Below are 15611 nucleotides of genomic sequence, written 5' to 3' on the forward strand. Positions count from 1 at the left end.
GAAGGAGAGCTAGCTTTGCCAGGCTCTCTCAATTGCACAGCAGAGCTACCGAGCCGAGCCTCTCTTCCTTCTGTTGGCTGAGGCTCAGCAAGCCAGTGAGGTGGATTAGGCTGAGTGTTTGTATGTTTGTCTGTGTCCTTTATAAAGTTTATATCGCCTTGACCCGGCATTACATTTTATGAAACACATGGCCCGGCCCAACAAGGTCAAGATCCGTCCCTCATAGCAAATGACTTCGTCACCCCTGTCTTAGACCGTCTGGAAGTCTGGCAGCGGCAGGGCTACTGTGGGTGGGAGGAACTGAGCTTTGTTCCTGGCTAGTGAGAGGCAAGACAGGCAGCCCCACCAAGATAGACTGGACTGGGGGGCTAGCTTATTTAATGGTTTGTTTCAGGGGTCCTATTGGGAAAGTGCCCCTTCTGAGGAAGCGTGCGTGCACATGGAAGCTCAGACCCAGAATAAAACTCGGTTGGTCTTCAAAATGCCCCCCCCCCTGGACTCTAACTTTTCATTGTTGCTTTGGACCAACACGGCCGCCCACCTGGATCCGTTTTCTAGCACCATCCGGACACCGCTCCACAGGTTCGAATCCAATCAGCTGCTTGCTACAACTCGCCCTGAAGCCCATTTCCCTGACATTCACCTTGGCAAGAAATCAACCCGGTAGGAGGCCTGTTCTGGAGTAGCAATTTATCTTCACTAGTTAGAGGATAATGTCATAACGGGCTGTGTGTGCTGTGACAAGGCAGTTCCTTAACGAGGGGAGATAAATGGCCCCGGTGACAGCCCCCAGAACTGCCTCTCTCCGCCACTGGTGTTGAACTAGCAAACCATGCGTTGGGGAGAGGCAGAATGTTGGGGAGGGGCGGAGGAGGAATCGTTCTGATGGGAAGGACAGAAATAGCGCTGGCTGCGGCACGGGGGGAAATGTCTGGATCCGTCCTGTATCAGCAGTCAAGCATCTCGCAATGACAGTTCTTGCCGGGGAATTTTAACCATTTTTATTTTAATTCTTAAATGCCAGGCAGCCAAAGATTTAAGTAGCCGTTCCGGATCAGCAGGCAAATTCCCCGCCAGCAAACACACACCTCCCCCCGGGCTTGCCCCTTTGTGAGGTTTTTGCTCATCTTCCTTGTTGGCAGAGATGGTCTTAGCCAATAGGCAACCAGGGAACCCGCCTCGGGCCCTGTGAGGGGGCACCCCGCACAGAAGGGAAAAGAAGAGCAGCAGACTCAAGCACAAGGTTCTATGTGGTGGCCCACCCCACCTAGGCCCTAGAGAGTGTCTACTGAATGGAGTAGCCTTCGTGCAAGGAAGGCTGGGGCCACCTTCTTTGTGGGGCTCTAACTCAGGCTGCATAAATCCAATCCTCACCAAACTTGGAGGGCGGGTAGCGGAGAGTTGGCCAGAGATCCCCTGTGAGTTTAGTGCCTCTAGTTTGCACAAGATCCATTCTATGCACCCCTGAAGCTATGCCTGTCAAAATGACAACAGAGGTCATTTTGACAGGTGACATGTGGGGTTCAGGAGGTTCAGGAGTGTACAGAATGGATCTTGTGCAAGTGAGAGACACCAAACGTGGAGGGCATGTAGAGGAGCTCTGGGGGAGGTCTGCATTGAGTTTGGTGTCTTTAGCTTGCACACGATCAGTTCTATTTACTCCTGAGCCTCCTGAACCTGCACCTGTCAAAATGACCAAGGTTCAGGAGTGTACAGAACTGATCCTGTGCGAGCTAGAGACACCAACATTCAGGGGCCCTCCCCCAGATGCTCCTCTGCATGTCCTCTGAGTTGTTCCTTTGAAGTTATGTGTACATTTTGATTGAGCAGAGACAGTCTGTCTGGAAATGTCTCCTCTCAAACCAGCAAGAACTTCCATGAACAGCTTGGAAGTTTGTGGAACGTTTGCGGATAGGTCACGCCGGCTGACCCGCCACAAACTTGTCTTCATGAAGCACAAATCAGTCACAATTCATCACAAACTAAAGAGCCTGTTCACATCCATCCCTAAGTACCCCTGGGTCAGTGTCGTGGGGGAAAGTTAGTGCCCATCGTTGGCTCCTCGACTTGCATAGCCACCATCTGGATCGGGGACAACCCAGTGAGGCACTGGCATCACCCACTTGTTCCCCCCCTCTCATGTTTGGTCAGGTATAGCCAGGGCTTTTTTGGTCAGGTATAGCCAGAACTGCGTTCCTGTGCATTCCTGCTCAAAAAAATACCTGGGTGTAGCCCTTCTCTCTTCTCCTCCTTCTGTCTTTTGCCTTCTCTCTTCTCCTCCTTCTGTCTTTTGGCAAAATGACATCTTTGCAGGTGTGAACTCATGAAGCTGCTTTATACTGGCTCAGACCGCTGGTCCATCGAGGCTGCTTTCCAGGGTCTCAGGCAGAGGTCTTTCCCATCACCTTAACTGGAGATTCTGGGCATTGAAACTGCAACCTTCTGTATGCCAAGCAGATGCTCCATCACTGAGCCACATCCTCTTGCAAAGGTGGTACCAAGACCAAAAAGTTTGCCTACCCCCTATAATGCCCGCAATGGTCTGTTCCAATGAGCACCTCTCCACCGTCTCTGAGCAGTGTCTTTGTCTATCTTTTGGCCCAGTCCATTTTAATTGGCAGTGCCAGGGGTTGTTCCTGGGCCTTTCCGAAGGCACGTCGGCTCGGAGCTACAGTCCTTCCTGACGAGGGACCAGGCTTCTGCCTCCTCCATGTCAACCCTGGTAGTGGCCAGAGAACAGCCATACTGTGAAGCCTGAGATGGGAGCCAGGGGCACACTTTTCAAGCTCATGCGAATAATGAAGCCCTCCTTCACCTGGGGCTCGCAAAGACCCAATAAGTGTGTCTCAGCAGGAGACACGGAGTCCTAATTAAGAGCTCTCTTGAGAGCGAAGCCGGTCACATGGGCCTCAGTTCCTGAGTGGCAAAGACGCCTGCCTTCTCGCTGTCTAACACCCACTGGGGAGGCCAGCACCGGAGAGGAGCGTGTAAAAGGAGAGAGCTGCTTTTGACACACAAGCCGCTGCACCCTCGATTTACACCCCGGAAGGCGTGGGAACATGACAGCTAGAGCAGGCTACGCCATGCAACGGGTGTAGATTTAGAAACGGAAGCAGAGGCAGAAGCCGGTTCAGCGGTGACTCTTTCCTCTGACAAGGAGCGAGGAGGTGCTCTCCACTGAAGAATCCAGAGGAGAGGAGGGGATCTGGCCCATGCATGAGGCAAGACAATGTGAAATGTCAGGTTGGGGCCAACAACAACCTTTATTGGCATTATACACTAAGAAGTATACAGGAGATAAGGAGTACTTAACACAATTAACGCAAAGGTAAAGGTAGTCCCCTGTGCAAGCACCAGTCGTTTCCGACTCCGGGGTGACGTGGCTTTCACAACATTTTCAGGACAACGTTTTCACGGCAAACTTTTTACGGGGTGGTTTGCCATTGCCTTCCCCAGTCATCTACGCTTCCCCCCAGCAAGCTGGGGACTCATTTGACCGACCTCAGAAGGATGGAAGGCTGAGTCAACCTCAAGCCAGCAACCTGAACCCAGCTTCCACTGAGATTGAACTCAGATTGTGAGCAGAGGGCTCTGACTGCAGTACTGCAGCTTTACCACTCTGCACCACAGGGCTCTTATTGTAGAGAAAAAGGAAAGGCCCCCTGTGCAAGCACCAGTCGTTTCCGACTCTGGGGTGACGTTGCTTTCACAACGTTTTCACAGCAGACTTTTTACGGGGTGGTTTGCCATTGCCTTCCCCAGTCATTACACCTTCCCCCCAGCAAGCTGTGGACTCCTTTGATCGACCTCGGAAGGATGGAAGGCTGAGTCAACCTGGAGTCATCAGCTACCTGAACCAGCTTCCGCTGGGATCAAACTCAGGTTGTGTGAGCAGAGGGCCGTGACTGCAGTACTGCAGCTTTACCACTCTCCGCCCCGGGGCTCTTATTGTAGAGAAAAAGGAAAGGTCCCCTGTGCAAGCACCAGTCATTTCCAACTCTGGGGTGACGTTGCTTTCACAACGTTTTCACGGCAAACTTTTTACAGGGTGGTTTGCCATTGCCTTCCCCAGTCGTCTACGCTTCCCCCCAGCAAGCTGGGGACTCATTTGACCGACCTCAGAAGGATGGAAGGCTGAGTCAACCTCAAGCCAGCAACCTGAACCCAGCTTCCACTGAGATCGAGCTCAGGTCGTGAGCAGAGCTTTACCACAGCTCTTACACGCCGCGGGGCTGTTACATGCCTTTTTGAAGCCAGATACAAAAAAATTGCCACCATTTCAATAGTTACGCCGGTTTCTGAGGAAAGACGAAAAGGGGACTTATCGTTATCAGATTGGCCTATTAAATCCACTAACTGATCCAAATACTTAACACAAAGGTCAGAGTAATGATCGCAATACAGAAGAACATGCTCAGTAGTTTCTACTTCCTTTCTTCCACATTCATGTAGCCTCTGCATGTAAAGGATCTTCAGAAACCTCCTATGAAGAACTGCAGAGGGCAACAGATTGAAACATGCTAACATGTAAGCTCTGCGGGTATATGGATCACTAAGGGAGAAAAAGTATGTTGCTATCACCGCTATGGCCATACCACCCTGAACACGCCCGATCTCATCAGATCTCAGAAGCTAAGTGGGGTCAGGCCTTCCCATGTCATTTCCCCCAAGCTGAAACAGTGGCAGGGGGAGACCTGTCTGCCCAGCAGTGGGGTGTGTTGCAAATCGTGTGCGGGAATAGGAGGGCATTGTTCCTACAAGAGAGACCTGCAGAGACACGCGTCGCCTTGGAAGGCCATGTGCAGAAAGGGAGAGGACAAAGGGACAGAGAGAGGGAGGGGGAGGAGTCAGAGGGCAGCTCCCAGATTAAGCGGCATTCCATTCATGTAGATAACACCTATACACACTTAGGGTGAAGAAGATGAAGAAGATATTGGATTTATATCCCGCCTTCCACTCCGAAGAGTCTCAGAGCGGCTCACAATCTCCTTTCCCTTTCTCCCCAACAACAGACACCCTGTAAGGTGGGTGGGGCTGGAGAGGGCTCTCACAGCAGCTGCCCTTTCAAGGACAACCTCTGCCAGGGCTATGGCTGACCCAAGGCCATCCCAGCAGGTGCAAGTGGAGGAGTGGGGAATCAAACCTGGTTCTCCCAGATAAGAGAGCTCTGGCTGACCCAAGGCCATCCCAGCAGGTGCAAGTGGAGGAGTGGGGAATCAAACTGGGTTCTCCCAGATAAGAGTCTGCACACTTAACCACGACACTAAACTGGCTCTCCAAATACGAAGGGTGGTGTAGCGCCCCTCCAATGTCCAAGATCGCTGAGTGACTCACTCTGACACAAATTGCTTAAACACAAGCCCTTCTAGTCCTTGACTTTTTCCCACACATGTGGGGAGAAGCAAACTGTTGGCCTCTGACAAGACCAACCCATCCAGCCTCCCCAGATACTAGGCATCACAGACTCTGTCAGGTGTAAAACACACCTTCACTAGCATTTACCTCACCCTGCAAAGGATCCAGCTAGGGGTGGAATTCTAGCAGGAGCTCCTTTGCATATTAGGCCACACACCCCTGATGTAGCCAATCCTCCAAGAGTTTACAAGGCTCTTTTTGGTAAGCTCTTAGAGGATTGGCTACATTGTGGGGGACGTGGCCTAATAAGTAAAGGAGCTCCTGCTAGAATTCCACCCCTGGATCCAGCCATGGTGTTCACATGTGTGTGCCCGCATTTGCAGAATTCTCTGGGTTCTCTCTCAGCACCTCTGACCACCCATCACTATAACAGACATCCTGCTCATGATAAAGATGAGAGGCAGACCACTCAGACATTCCAGAGTGCATTTTGCAGTGTCTGTAGGCCAGGAGGAAGGGAAGGGGGTCATGGTAAGGAAGAATTTCAGACAGACTGTCACAATGCAGCAGCTGAGCTAGAGAGAGACTAACCACAATGGATGACTCTTGCCTTGCCCATGAAATCAATAGGTGAGGTCCTCATGTTCAGCCCCAACAGAAGTCCAGTCATACTGACTACAAGGGTTTTGTGAGGGCTACAAGGTGAAGAATAGGTTTAAAGAACTAGAGTTGATAGACAGAGTGCCTGAAGAACTACGGATGGAGGTTCGTGACATTGTACAGAAGGCAGCAATCAGCACCATCCCAAAGAAAAAGAAATGCAAGAAAGCAAAGTGGTTGTCTGATGAGGCTTTACAAAAAGCTGAGGAAAGAAGGAGAGCAAGGCAAAGGTGAAGAGGAAAAATTCACTCAACTGAATGCAGATTTTCAGAGAACAGCAAGGAGAGATAAGGAGGCCTTCCTAAAGGAACAATGCAAAGCAATAGAGGAAAATAATAGAATGGAAAGGACAACAGATCTCTTCAAGAAAACTGGAGAAATCAAGGGTACGTTTTGTTCAAAGACGGCCATGATAAAGGACAAAAACGGTAGGGACCTAACTGAAGCAGAAGAGATCAGGAAGAGGTGGCAAGAATACACAGAAGAATTATACAAGAAGGATCTCAATGTCCTTGACAACCATGACAGTGGAATCGCTGACCTTGAGCCAGACATTCTGGAGTGTGAAGTCAAATGGGCCTTAGAAAGCAACAAAGCGAGCAGAGCTGCCGGTATCCCAGTTGAGCTATTTAAAGTTCTAAAAGATGATGCTGTTAAAGTGATGCACACATTATGTTGACAAATTTGGAAAACGCAGCAGTGGCCACAAAATTGGAAAAGGTCAGCTTATATTCCAATCCCAAAGAAGGGTAATGCCGAGGAATGTTCAAACTATCGCACCATTGCACTCATTTCACATGCCAGCAAGGTCATGTTAAGGATCCTATAAGCCAGGCTTCAGCAGTATGTAGACTGGGAACTACCAGAAGTTCAAGCTGGGTTTCGGAGAGGGCGAGGAACTAGAGTCAGACTCAACTATGCGACTGAATAACAACATTGAGATAACATAAGCGAAGTGTTTGGAACATTTGAAAGTGCCATCATGGAAAGTATTATTGTCTGCTTTACTCGTGGTGGTGGGAAGCTACAGTCCTACGTGCAATAAGAAGAAGAAGAAGAGCGGCTCACAATCTCCTTTACCTTCCTCCCCCACAACAGACACCCTGTGAGGTGGGTGGGGCTGAGAGGGCTCTCACAGCAGCTGCCCCTTCAAGGACAACCTCTGCCAGAGCTCTGGCTGACCCAAGGCCATGCTAGCAGGTGCAAGTGGAGGAGTGGGGAATCAAACCCGGTTTTCCCAGATAAGAGAGCTATGGCTGACCCAAGGCCATCCCAGCAGGTGCAAGTGGAGGAGTGGGGAATCAAACCCAGTTCTCCCAGATAAGAGTCCGCACACTTAACCACTACACCAAACTGGCTCTCAATGGTGAATACTGGTAGAAAGATTCCCGGGCCAGTGTTCCCTCTAAGCTACTGTGAGCTAGCTCACAGTTTTTAGCCTCCAGCTCACACATTTTTTTGTCTTAGTTCAGGACAGGGCTTTCTTTGGAGAAAAAGCCCAGCAGGAGCTCATTGGCGCATTAGGCCACACTCCTGATGCCAAGTTAGCCAGAACTGCGTTCCTGCTAAAAAAAAGAAAAGCCCTGGCTCAGGAAAAATGGCCCTGGAGCAAACCAATTTATGCAATAGCTCACAACTTTAATGCCAGGCGCTCACAAAATAGAATTTTTGTTCACAAGACCCCACAGCTTAGAGGGAGAATTGGAGCGTTTTCGCACTGACCTTACTCGGAGTGACGTCCCTCTTCACCGCGCAGCGTCTGCGCGGAGTTCGCACTAATTGCTCCGCAGAACCCGGAAGAGCCGCAAAGTCCCGCAGCTTTTGCGTCGCAAATGTAAACTGGCCAAAAACCAGTTTACATTTGCGACGCAAAAGCCGTGGGACTTTGCGGCTCTTCTGGGTTCTGCGGAGCAATTAGTGCGAAATCCGCGCAGACGCTGCGCGGTGAAGAGGGACGTCACTCCGAGTAAGGTCAGTGAGAAAACGCCCTTTGTTGGGTCTTAGAAGCCCCGCACTCGCTCCGCTACTGCAGTGGTAGACAAGAAAAGGGCACTGCTGTGGCCCACAGTGCCACTACAACAGCTGGCCAGAGGTTAGGGATGTCAGCCTCCAGGTGAGACCTGGGGATCTCCAGATTACAGAGATGGGTTCCCCTGGAGAACATGACTGCTTTGGAGGATGGGCTCTGTGGCCTTGCACCCCATTGAGGTCCCCGTCCTCCCCAGGTTCCACCCCCAAATCTCCAGGAGTTTCCCAGCCTGGTTCTGGCAACCCTAACCCCTCATGCCCCACCAGTAGCTAGGGGGACCTTGGCGGGACAATCCGACCAGAGGGTGATTCTATATGTTCTGCTGGCACCAGAAGCAGCGAAGAAGATGATGATGATATGATATTAGATTTATATCCCGCCCTATACTCTGGATCTCGGAGTCTCAGAGTGGTCACAATCTCCTTTACTTTCCCCCTGCCCACAACAGACACCCTGTGAAGTGAGTGGGGCTGAGAGAGCTCTCCCAGAAGCTGCCCTTTCAAGGACAACTCCTACAAGAGCTATGACCGACCCTAGGCCATTCCAGCAGCTGCAAGTGGAGGAGTGGGGAATCAAAACCAATTCTCCCAGACAGAGTCTGCGCACTTAACCACTATACCAAACTGGCTCTCAGAGGCTGATTACAGATCGGCACTTTGGACCGACTTAGAGACGCCTCTGAAGTCGGCCCAAAAAACCTCTCCGCACGCAAACATCTGCCGGGCGTCCCCATCCCGCACTCACCCCGTCCTTCCGGCCGCTCCACCCGGCTCAAATAGCTACCACTTTGAAAGTGGTCACAAATATTTGAGCCAGCCATCAGTTGCCAGATTGCCATCTGGACAGGGAAGGGCGCACGTGAGGCGACTTGGCCGTGTGGAACTGCCCAGCTGCCTGAAGCTGTTCCCAGGGTTTTTTTTTTTTTACTTAAACCAATCAGAGCACTGGAGCATTTGTATGCATCAGCACTTGCCCCCAAAGGGGAGGGGAAAAAAAGAATCTGGCTTCTAGGGCGCCTTCGCCAGCCGCCCCAGAATGTACGTCTGTTCTCAGCCTAAGTTTCTCCCTGCTTCTATAAAGCTGCTGTCCCTGACGTGGGTCCTCCCAGCTCTGATCCATGTTATTCAGGCATAAACTGAGCTGCTACTGGACTGCACCCCCCCCCCCCGACCATCTACCTCTAGACAGTGACATTGGGCTGCATGGCTACGGGCTAGGAGCCATGACAAAAGGGCTTTATTTCCCCACGGCCAGCACCTCCTGAAGTGGATATGAAGGAAGGTCCTCCTTTTTCTATAAGTTGTACTGCAATGACATTGAACTGTTTGCTTTTAATTACGACTGGATACCTGTGGGAGAGAAGGCATGATCCCCATTTATGGGGTGCGTGGCGGAATTCGTCTGCAATTAAAAGCAGACGGCTCCTTGTGTAGCATATCTGTCGTGGCAGAAAGCTGCTCGGCCACAGTGTCTCTGCCTATTTTGGTAGGAGATCAACAAGGGGGAAGATCTCAGCGGTTTAAAAATAACAACAAAACAGCCGTTGCTGACAGAGGCACGGGCTCCGTAGAAAGAAATGCAGAGGGCTTAACTTTTGTCTACAAGACTCAAAATCTTTCTGGCAGTGGCTGGGCTGCAGGCTGAAGGACGTGCCCGGAATTCACCACAACCCTCTAAAAATCCTCTTAGCTTAATGTTCTTGTTTTTAAGTAACAAGATTCTATTCTTTATCTTCATTATGGGGGACAAGCCTAAGTTTGTAAAGCCATCTCAGTAGCAATGTTCCCTCTAAGCTGCAGAATCTTGTGAGCAAAAATTCTACTTTGTGAGCTACTGGCATTAAAGTTATGAGCTACTGGCATTAAAGTTGTGAGCTACTGCATAAATTAGTGTACTCTGGGGTTATCCTTCGTGAGCTAAGACAAAAATGTGTGAGCTGGAGGTTAAAAATCTGTGAGCTAGCTTGCACTATCTCAGCTTAGAAGGGACACTGCTCACTAGTACACAAATATTACTTTGTTTCAGAAATTAGGCTGAGTTTCAGATAGCCTGTTGTCCACACCAGCTGAGTGTCATCCTTCCTGAGCTAAGACAAATGTGTGAGATGGAGGTTAAAAATCTTTTGAGCTAGCTTGCACTAACTCAGCTTAGAGGGGACACTGCTCACAAGTACACAAATATTACTTTGTTTCAGATATTAGGCTGAGTTTCAGATATTCTGTTGTCCACACCAGCTAAGTGTCATTTGTTTCCCCAGCCCCTTGGGGAAGGATTTCTTGTCTGTCTTTGATAAGTGTACGACCTCCCAAAATGGGGACAATTTTCTTTGCCAGCGAACTGAAACTGAATCCAGTTTTTACATAATGGTTTGACTCTCTGGTCAGAAGCCTGGCAGAGAGGAACTCCCAGCTGGGTAGTACAGCAAGAATGCACCTGGCTGAGTACCCACGGAGCCATGGTGACATCCTCTGGGGGAAGGTTGCCGGAAATGGGGGAGTGGTAATGGGGTGCTTGTCCCCACACCTCCATTTGCATGACCAGCAGACACAACATTTCATATTTCTGTAGGCATGGATGCAAACAGATTTTTGTAGCAGGTTTTGCAGACACTTTTGCCTTTGGATACCTTCAAGATGAAATTGGGGGAAGGAACTCGATTTGAAGTGTATTGCAGTCATTGTAGTTATGCTATCAGCACTGGTCGAACGTTTATTTGAGGGATAGAATTTGTACTTTCGGTATGCATGGTGTTTAAATGTGTTGCTTTATGAGAACTTGTTGCTGGCGAAGGAGGTGGATATAAGCCAGGATGTAAGAAGTAGAGAGGGCAGGCAGATGTAGGGAGGTGTTGTTTGAAGCTGTTTCATCGTGTGGAGTTTGTTTAATAAATGGATCCTTAAACCTGAAACAAAGGCTTTTTTACAAATGGGTGGCAAGAATTTTTTTCCCTCTGAGCCCATCTACATCTTTTTTCTTTCCTTTTCTTTTTTTTGTGCGCCAGGTGAGTCTCCAGTTTTATTTTACCCGTGTAGTGTTCAATTAAGTTCATTCCACAACCTGATCAGGTATACAGGTATTCATGTTAAGCTCCAGTAAAAATAAAAAAGAAAATTTAACAAAAAATGTAAAATAAGATTATGTCATAGAAAGAGAAATAAAATACATAAAACAACATTAGAGAAAACCATATTTAAAACTGGAACCTAGGAATGTAAAGAACAAGAACTATCTCGTAGACCGGAATGTCAAACTCATTTATTATGACGGCCATGTCAAGCACTCTGTTTTCATAGAGAGGAAAATGGCTGTATGGTCAAATCATGGCTCTGGGTATCATCCATTTACAACCCCCCTTTTCTCACGTCCCTGTAGCCATCTGGCAGAGGAGGTTTACCTAATGGAATTGTCTCGCTTTGTTTTAGTACCAACACTCCCCCTAAATATCCCAGGCCTCTGTGGGTCTTATTTTGGTCACGAGTTGGCATTAGAAGGTTATTGCTAGGTAAAGGAAAATTACTGCTTTGCCCTTTGAACTCAGAAGAAGAAGAAGATATTGGATTTATATCCTGCCCTCCACTCCGAAGAGTCTCAGAGCGGCTCACAATCTCCTTTCCCTTCCTCCCCCACAACAGACACCCTGTGAGGTGGGTGGGGCTGGAGAGGGCTCTCACAGCAGCTGCCCTTTCAAGGACAACTCCTGCGAGAGCTATGGCTGACCCAAGGCCATTCCAGCAGGTGCAAGTGGAGGAGTGGGGAATCAAACCCAGTTCTCCCAGATAAGAGTCTGCACACTTAACCACTACACCAAACTGGCTCTCCCTCAGAATTCCAAACGTGTCTGTTTGTATCTATATAGCTGGCTGTAACTGTATTTTCTTTAGTCTTCTCAAAGACAACATCTTATCTGCAACATGGAGTTTCAATAAAGAACTTTAATTCAAAACAAAGGAGTCTATTCTTGAACTACCTGTGCTTGACAGGCTGGATCTGACATAAATGAGACCTTGTCGGGCCGGGCAATGTGTGTCATAAAATGTAATGCCAGGTAGCAGAGAGATAAACTTTATAAAGGACACAGACAAACACAATTAAAGATTTTGTATCTCTCCTGTGTGATCGAGGGAACTGGGCAAAGGAATTTCATCCTCCTAGGGGATGAGGAGAGGGAGGAGCCTCAGCCAATAGAAGGAAGAGAGGCTTGGCTCAGTAGCTCTGCTGTGCGATTGAGAGAGCCTGGAAAGCAAGCTCTCCCTCCTTCCTTTCCTCCCCAAGGGAAGAGCGTTAGCCAATGGAAAAAATAGAGGCTTTCCTCTGTAGCTCCTGTGCAATTGAGCAAGCCCGGCAAAGCAAACTGTAACACAGAAGGAAGCAAGAGAGAGGGAGAAGAAAGCAGACTTGCTCACAGGCCTGATAGGAACCCTCGGGGGCCTGATCCGGCCCTGGGCCGCATATTTGACACCCCTTTGTAGACCCTCATGATGAAATCTAAGTCAAGGCTCAAAAGGGCAGGACTGAGATTTATTGCTTTGATAGCCTGTGGACAGAATGTAGCAGTTAGCTTGGTAATAACTGAGATTTCATCCTTAGAAGATGGATGGAACATAAATGGGCTGAAGAACACTAAGAACACTAAGAAGGGGAGGGACGGTGGCTCAGTGGTAGAGCATCTGCTTGGTAAGCAGAAGGTCCAAGGTTCAATCCCCGGCATCTCCAAAAAAGGGTCCAGGCAAATAGGTGTGAAAATCCTCAGCTTGAGACCCTGGAGAGCTGTTGCCAGTCTGAGAAGATGATACTGACTTTGATGGACCGAGGGTCTGATTCAGTATATAAGGCAGCTTCATATGTTCATATGTTCAACTTGTGGGCCAAGGCCCATATTAACAGACACTTGGTGGGTAGAACCAGAAAGCTGGTCAGGAAGATATGCTCCTAAGTCCTTGGATACAACTGACTGAATCTAAACTCCCCTTTGGAGGAAATCAGATCAAGGACCTGAGGCCATCAGCGATGGGAGATGGTCGAATGTTGATTTGGAGGTGTTTTTATGAACTGGATTTCTTGAGCTCTTTCTTGAGCCCCTTTATTTAGGTTTGTCATATCCAAGGGCCATTCTTGAATATTTAAAATATCTAACTGTCCTTCAGTATAGAAGAGCGTTTACATTAGCTAGATTCAATGTGATACCCTCTCAAGTAATGGCTGTTGCTATCAGAAGCTTCCTTATTTGAACAGATGTTTGTGCCAATCAGGGTGAATCGGGAGCATTATCTTTCAGAGTGAGTTTTTTTATTCTGATATAAGAGGATTACAGATTTTGCTGCTGCTTCAAGGGAGGGCAAATATAGCTATTGGAGAGAAACGGAGAGAGCTCTTAGTGGGTATTGAACACTTTGGCCCTTGCAAAGTTTTTTGCCCCAAGCTAGAGCAAAATAAAATGGGGGTAAAGTGTAGCTGACTGGGGAAGGCAATGGCAAACCACCCCATGTGATGTCACTTCATGGGTTGGTAATGACCCGATGCTTGCATAGGCAACTACTTTTACCTTTAGAGGAAGATATCAGAATATGAGTAAATAAATGCTTCTGAGTCTGGAGTTGGAATATTAGGGTTGTTTTTCACTTTACTTATGTGATACTGCTCGAGGCTATTAGGTCGAATGAGTAGTAGAAGAAGATACTGGATTTATATTCCACCCTCCACTCCAAATCTCAGAGTCTCAGAGCAGTTTACCATTTCCTTTACCTTCCTCCCCCCCCCCACACACACACAACAGACACCCTGTGAGGTAGGTGGGGCTGAGAGAGCTCTCATAGAAGCTGCTCTTTCAAGGACACCTCTGCGAGAGCTATGGCTTGGGTAAGGCCATTCCAGCAGCTGCAAGTGGAGGAGTGGGGGATCAAACCACTACACCAAACTGGATATTGGATTTATACCCTGCCCTATACTCTGAATCTCAGAATAGTCATCATTTCCTTTACCTCCCCACCCCCCACCACAACAGACATCCTGTGAGGTAGGTGAGACTGAGAGAGCTTTTTACAGCAGCTGCCCTTTCAAGGACAACTCCCATGAAAGCTTGGCTGACCCAAGTCCATTCCAGCAGATACAAGTGGAGGAGCAGTGCACTTAACCACTACACCAAACTGGTTCTCTGATTCAATTTAAGTAAAAAAATGTGCCCCTTAGGAATCTGCTTTGGGGGGGGGGCAGCTTCCACAGCACCCTTTCTGTGGGCTGTAGAGGTTGGAGTTCAAAGCAAGGTGCCGTCAGGGCCCGTCTTGAAGGTCAAATAATGGGGGCGGGATCCAAAGAGTCATGGCATTATTACTATGAATACGAAAACTTTGCAGAACCTGGAAAAGGATAAAGGTGGCTTGTCTTGTGTCCCAGCCACTAACAGCTTTGTCCTTTCCCTGTTGGTCTTCTTCTCCCTCCCCCTGCCTCTTCTGTTTTGCTCCTCTGCCCTCTCCCACTCCAGGTGAGGGCCAGCGCCATTGCTCAAGATGCCGACCAGAACTACGACTACGCCAGCAACAGCGTCATCCTGCACCTGGACGCGGGGGACGAGGTGTTCATCAAGCTGGACGGAGGCAAAGCCCACGGAGGCAACAATAACAAATATAGCACCTTTTCTGGTTTCATCATCTACTCGGACTGAGGGCTGCACAGTCTCCGGTGGATTTCTATACAAGGCAAAGATGGCTGAGGAATCCTCTAGCCCCCTCTCCCCCATAACATCTTGGGGGCATGGCTGGACTCCTCCACCAGGGGGCAGGAGACATGGTTATTGGGCGCCTCTTGTCTTGATCCCCCCCTCGGGGGCCACAGCAGACGAACAACAGGTCTCCCCAGACATCTGCTGCGGCAACACTGGCCATGGAGCCTTTCAGAAGGGCGTTTGCTTAGAGGAAGAGGGCTGAAGGGAGCCACGGCCTTGCTCAAAGGACCAGGGCGGGGAGGGGGGCGGGGAGAGGTGGGGGTGGAATCTGAAGAATCAGTCATTGCATTAAAACATACCTTCCTCTCTATCCCATGGGACTTGTTGATACTTGAAGGGGAACTAAAGCAGGACATTTTCATTCAGGTCCCTAAACGTGCACATCAAAAGCACCAAAATTTCAGACTTGGGAGTTCAGGCCAGAATTTGGGACAGATTTCCATGTCTGTGTGCTGTTACACACCCTGATGCTTAGATTCGGGGGTGGGGGGTGGGGGTTGTCATCTTTATTTCAAATATGGGAATCTCATCTTCTGAAATGCAATTAATATCTACATGTTGGATTTTTTTAAAAAAAATGTTGACATCCCAACCATTGCAAAGTGCTGTGAAATTTTGGGTTTGGTTCGATTTCCCTTTGTGGGGGCTGCAAAATGTTTCAGAAGCCGCTGGAGAAATCAGCAGTCCCTTAATAATCCCTGAATCTGTGGGTTGCCTCATTGGCCATAACAACATCAACACAGAGAGGACCAACCAAAAGAACACAGCATGCAGTTATCCCAGGACTCTGTTTGTCCCCCACTTGTAGAATCATAGCATCATAGAGTTGGAAGGGACCTCCAGGGTCAT

At 48.9% G+C, this 15611-nt stretch overlaps 1 protein-coding gene across 1 annotated transcript in view; it reads left to right on the forward strand.

The window, feature by feature from the left end:
* LOC132583994 (C1q-related factor-like) overlaps positions 1-14707 on the forward strand; it is a 59260-nt gene extending 44553 nt beyond the window's left edge. Inside the window, 1 exon segment of the mRNA XM_060255758.1 lies at positions 14523-14707. Coding sequence (XP_060111741.1) covers positions 14523-14702 — 180 coding nt within the window. The 3' untranslated portion in view covers positions 14703-14707.
* The last annotated feature ends 904 nt before the right edge of the window (positions 14708-15611 follow it).

This window comes from Heteronotia binoei, chromosome 15, assembly GCF_032191835.1.
Source record: "Heteronotia binoei isolate CCM8104 ecotype False Entrance Well chromosome 15, APGP_CSIRO_Hbin_v1, whole genome shotgun sequence".
In the NCBI taxonomy this organism is placed as follows: domain Eukaryota; kingdom Metazoa; phylum Chordata; class Lepidosauria; order Squamata; family Gekkonidae; genus Heteronotia; species Heteronotia binoei.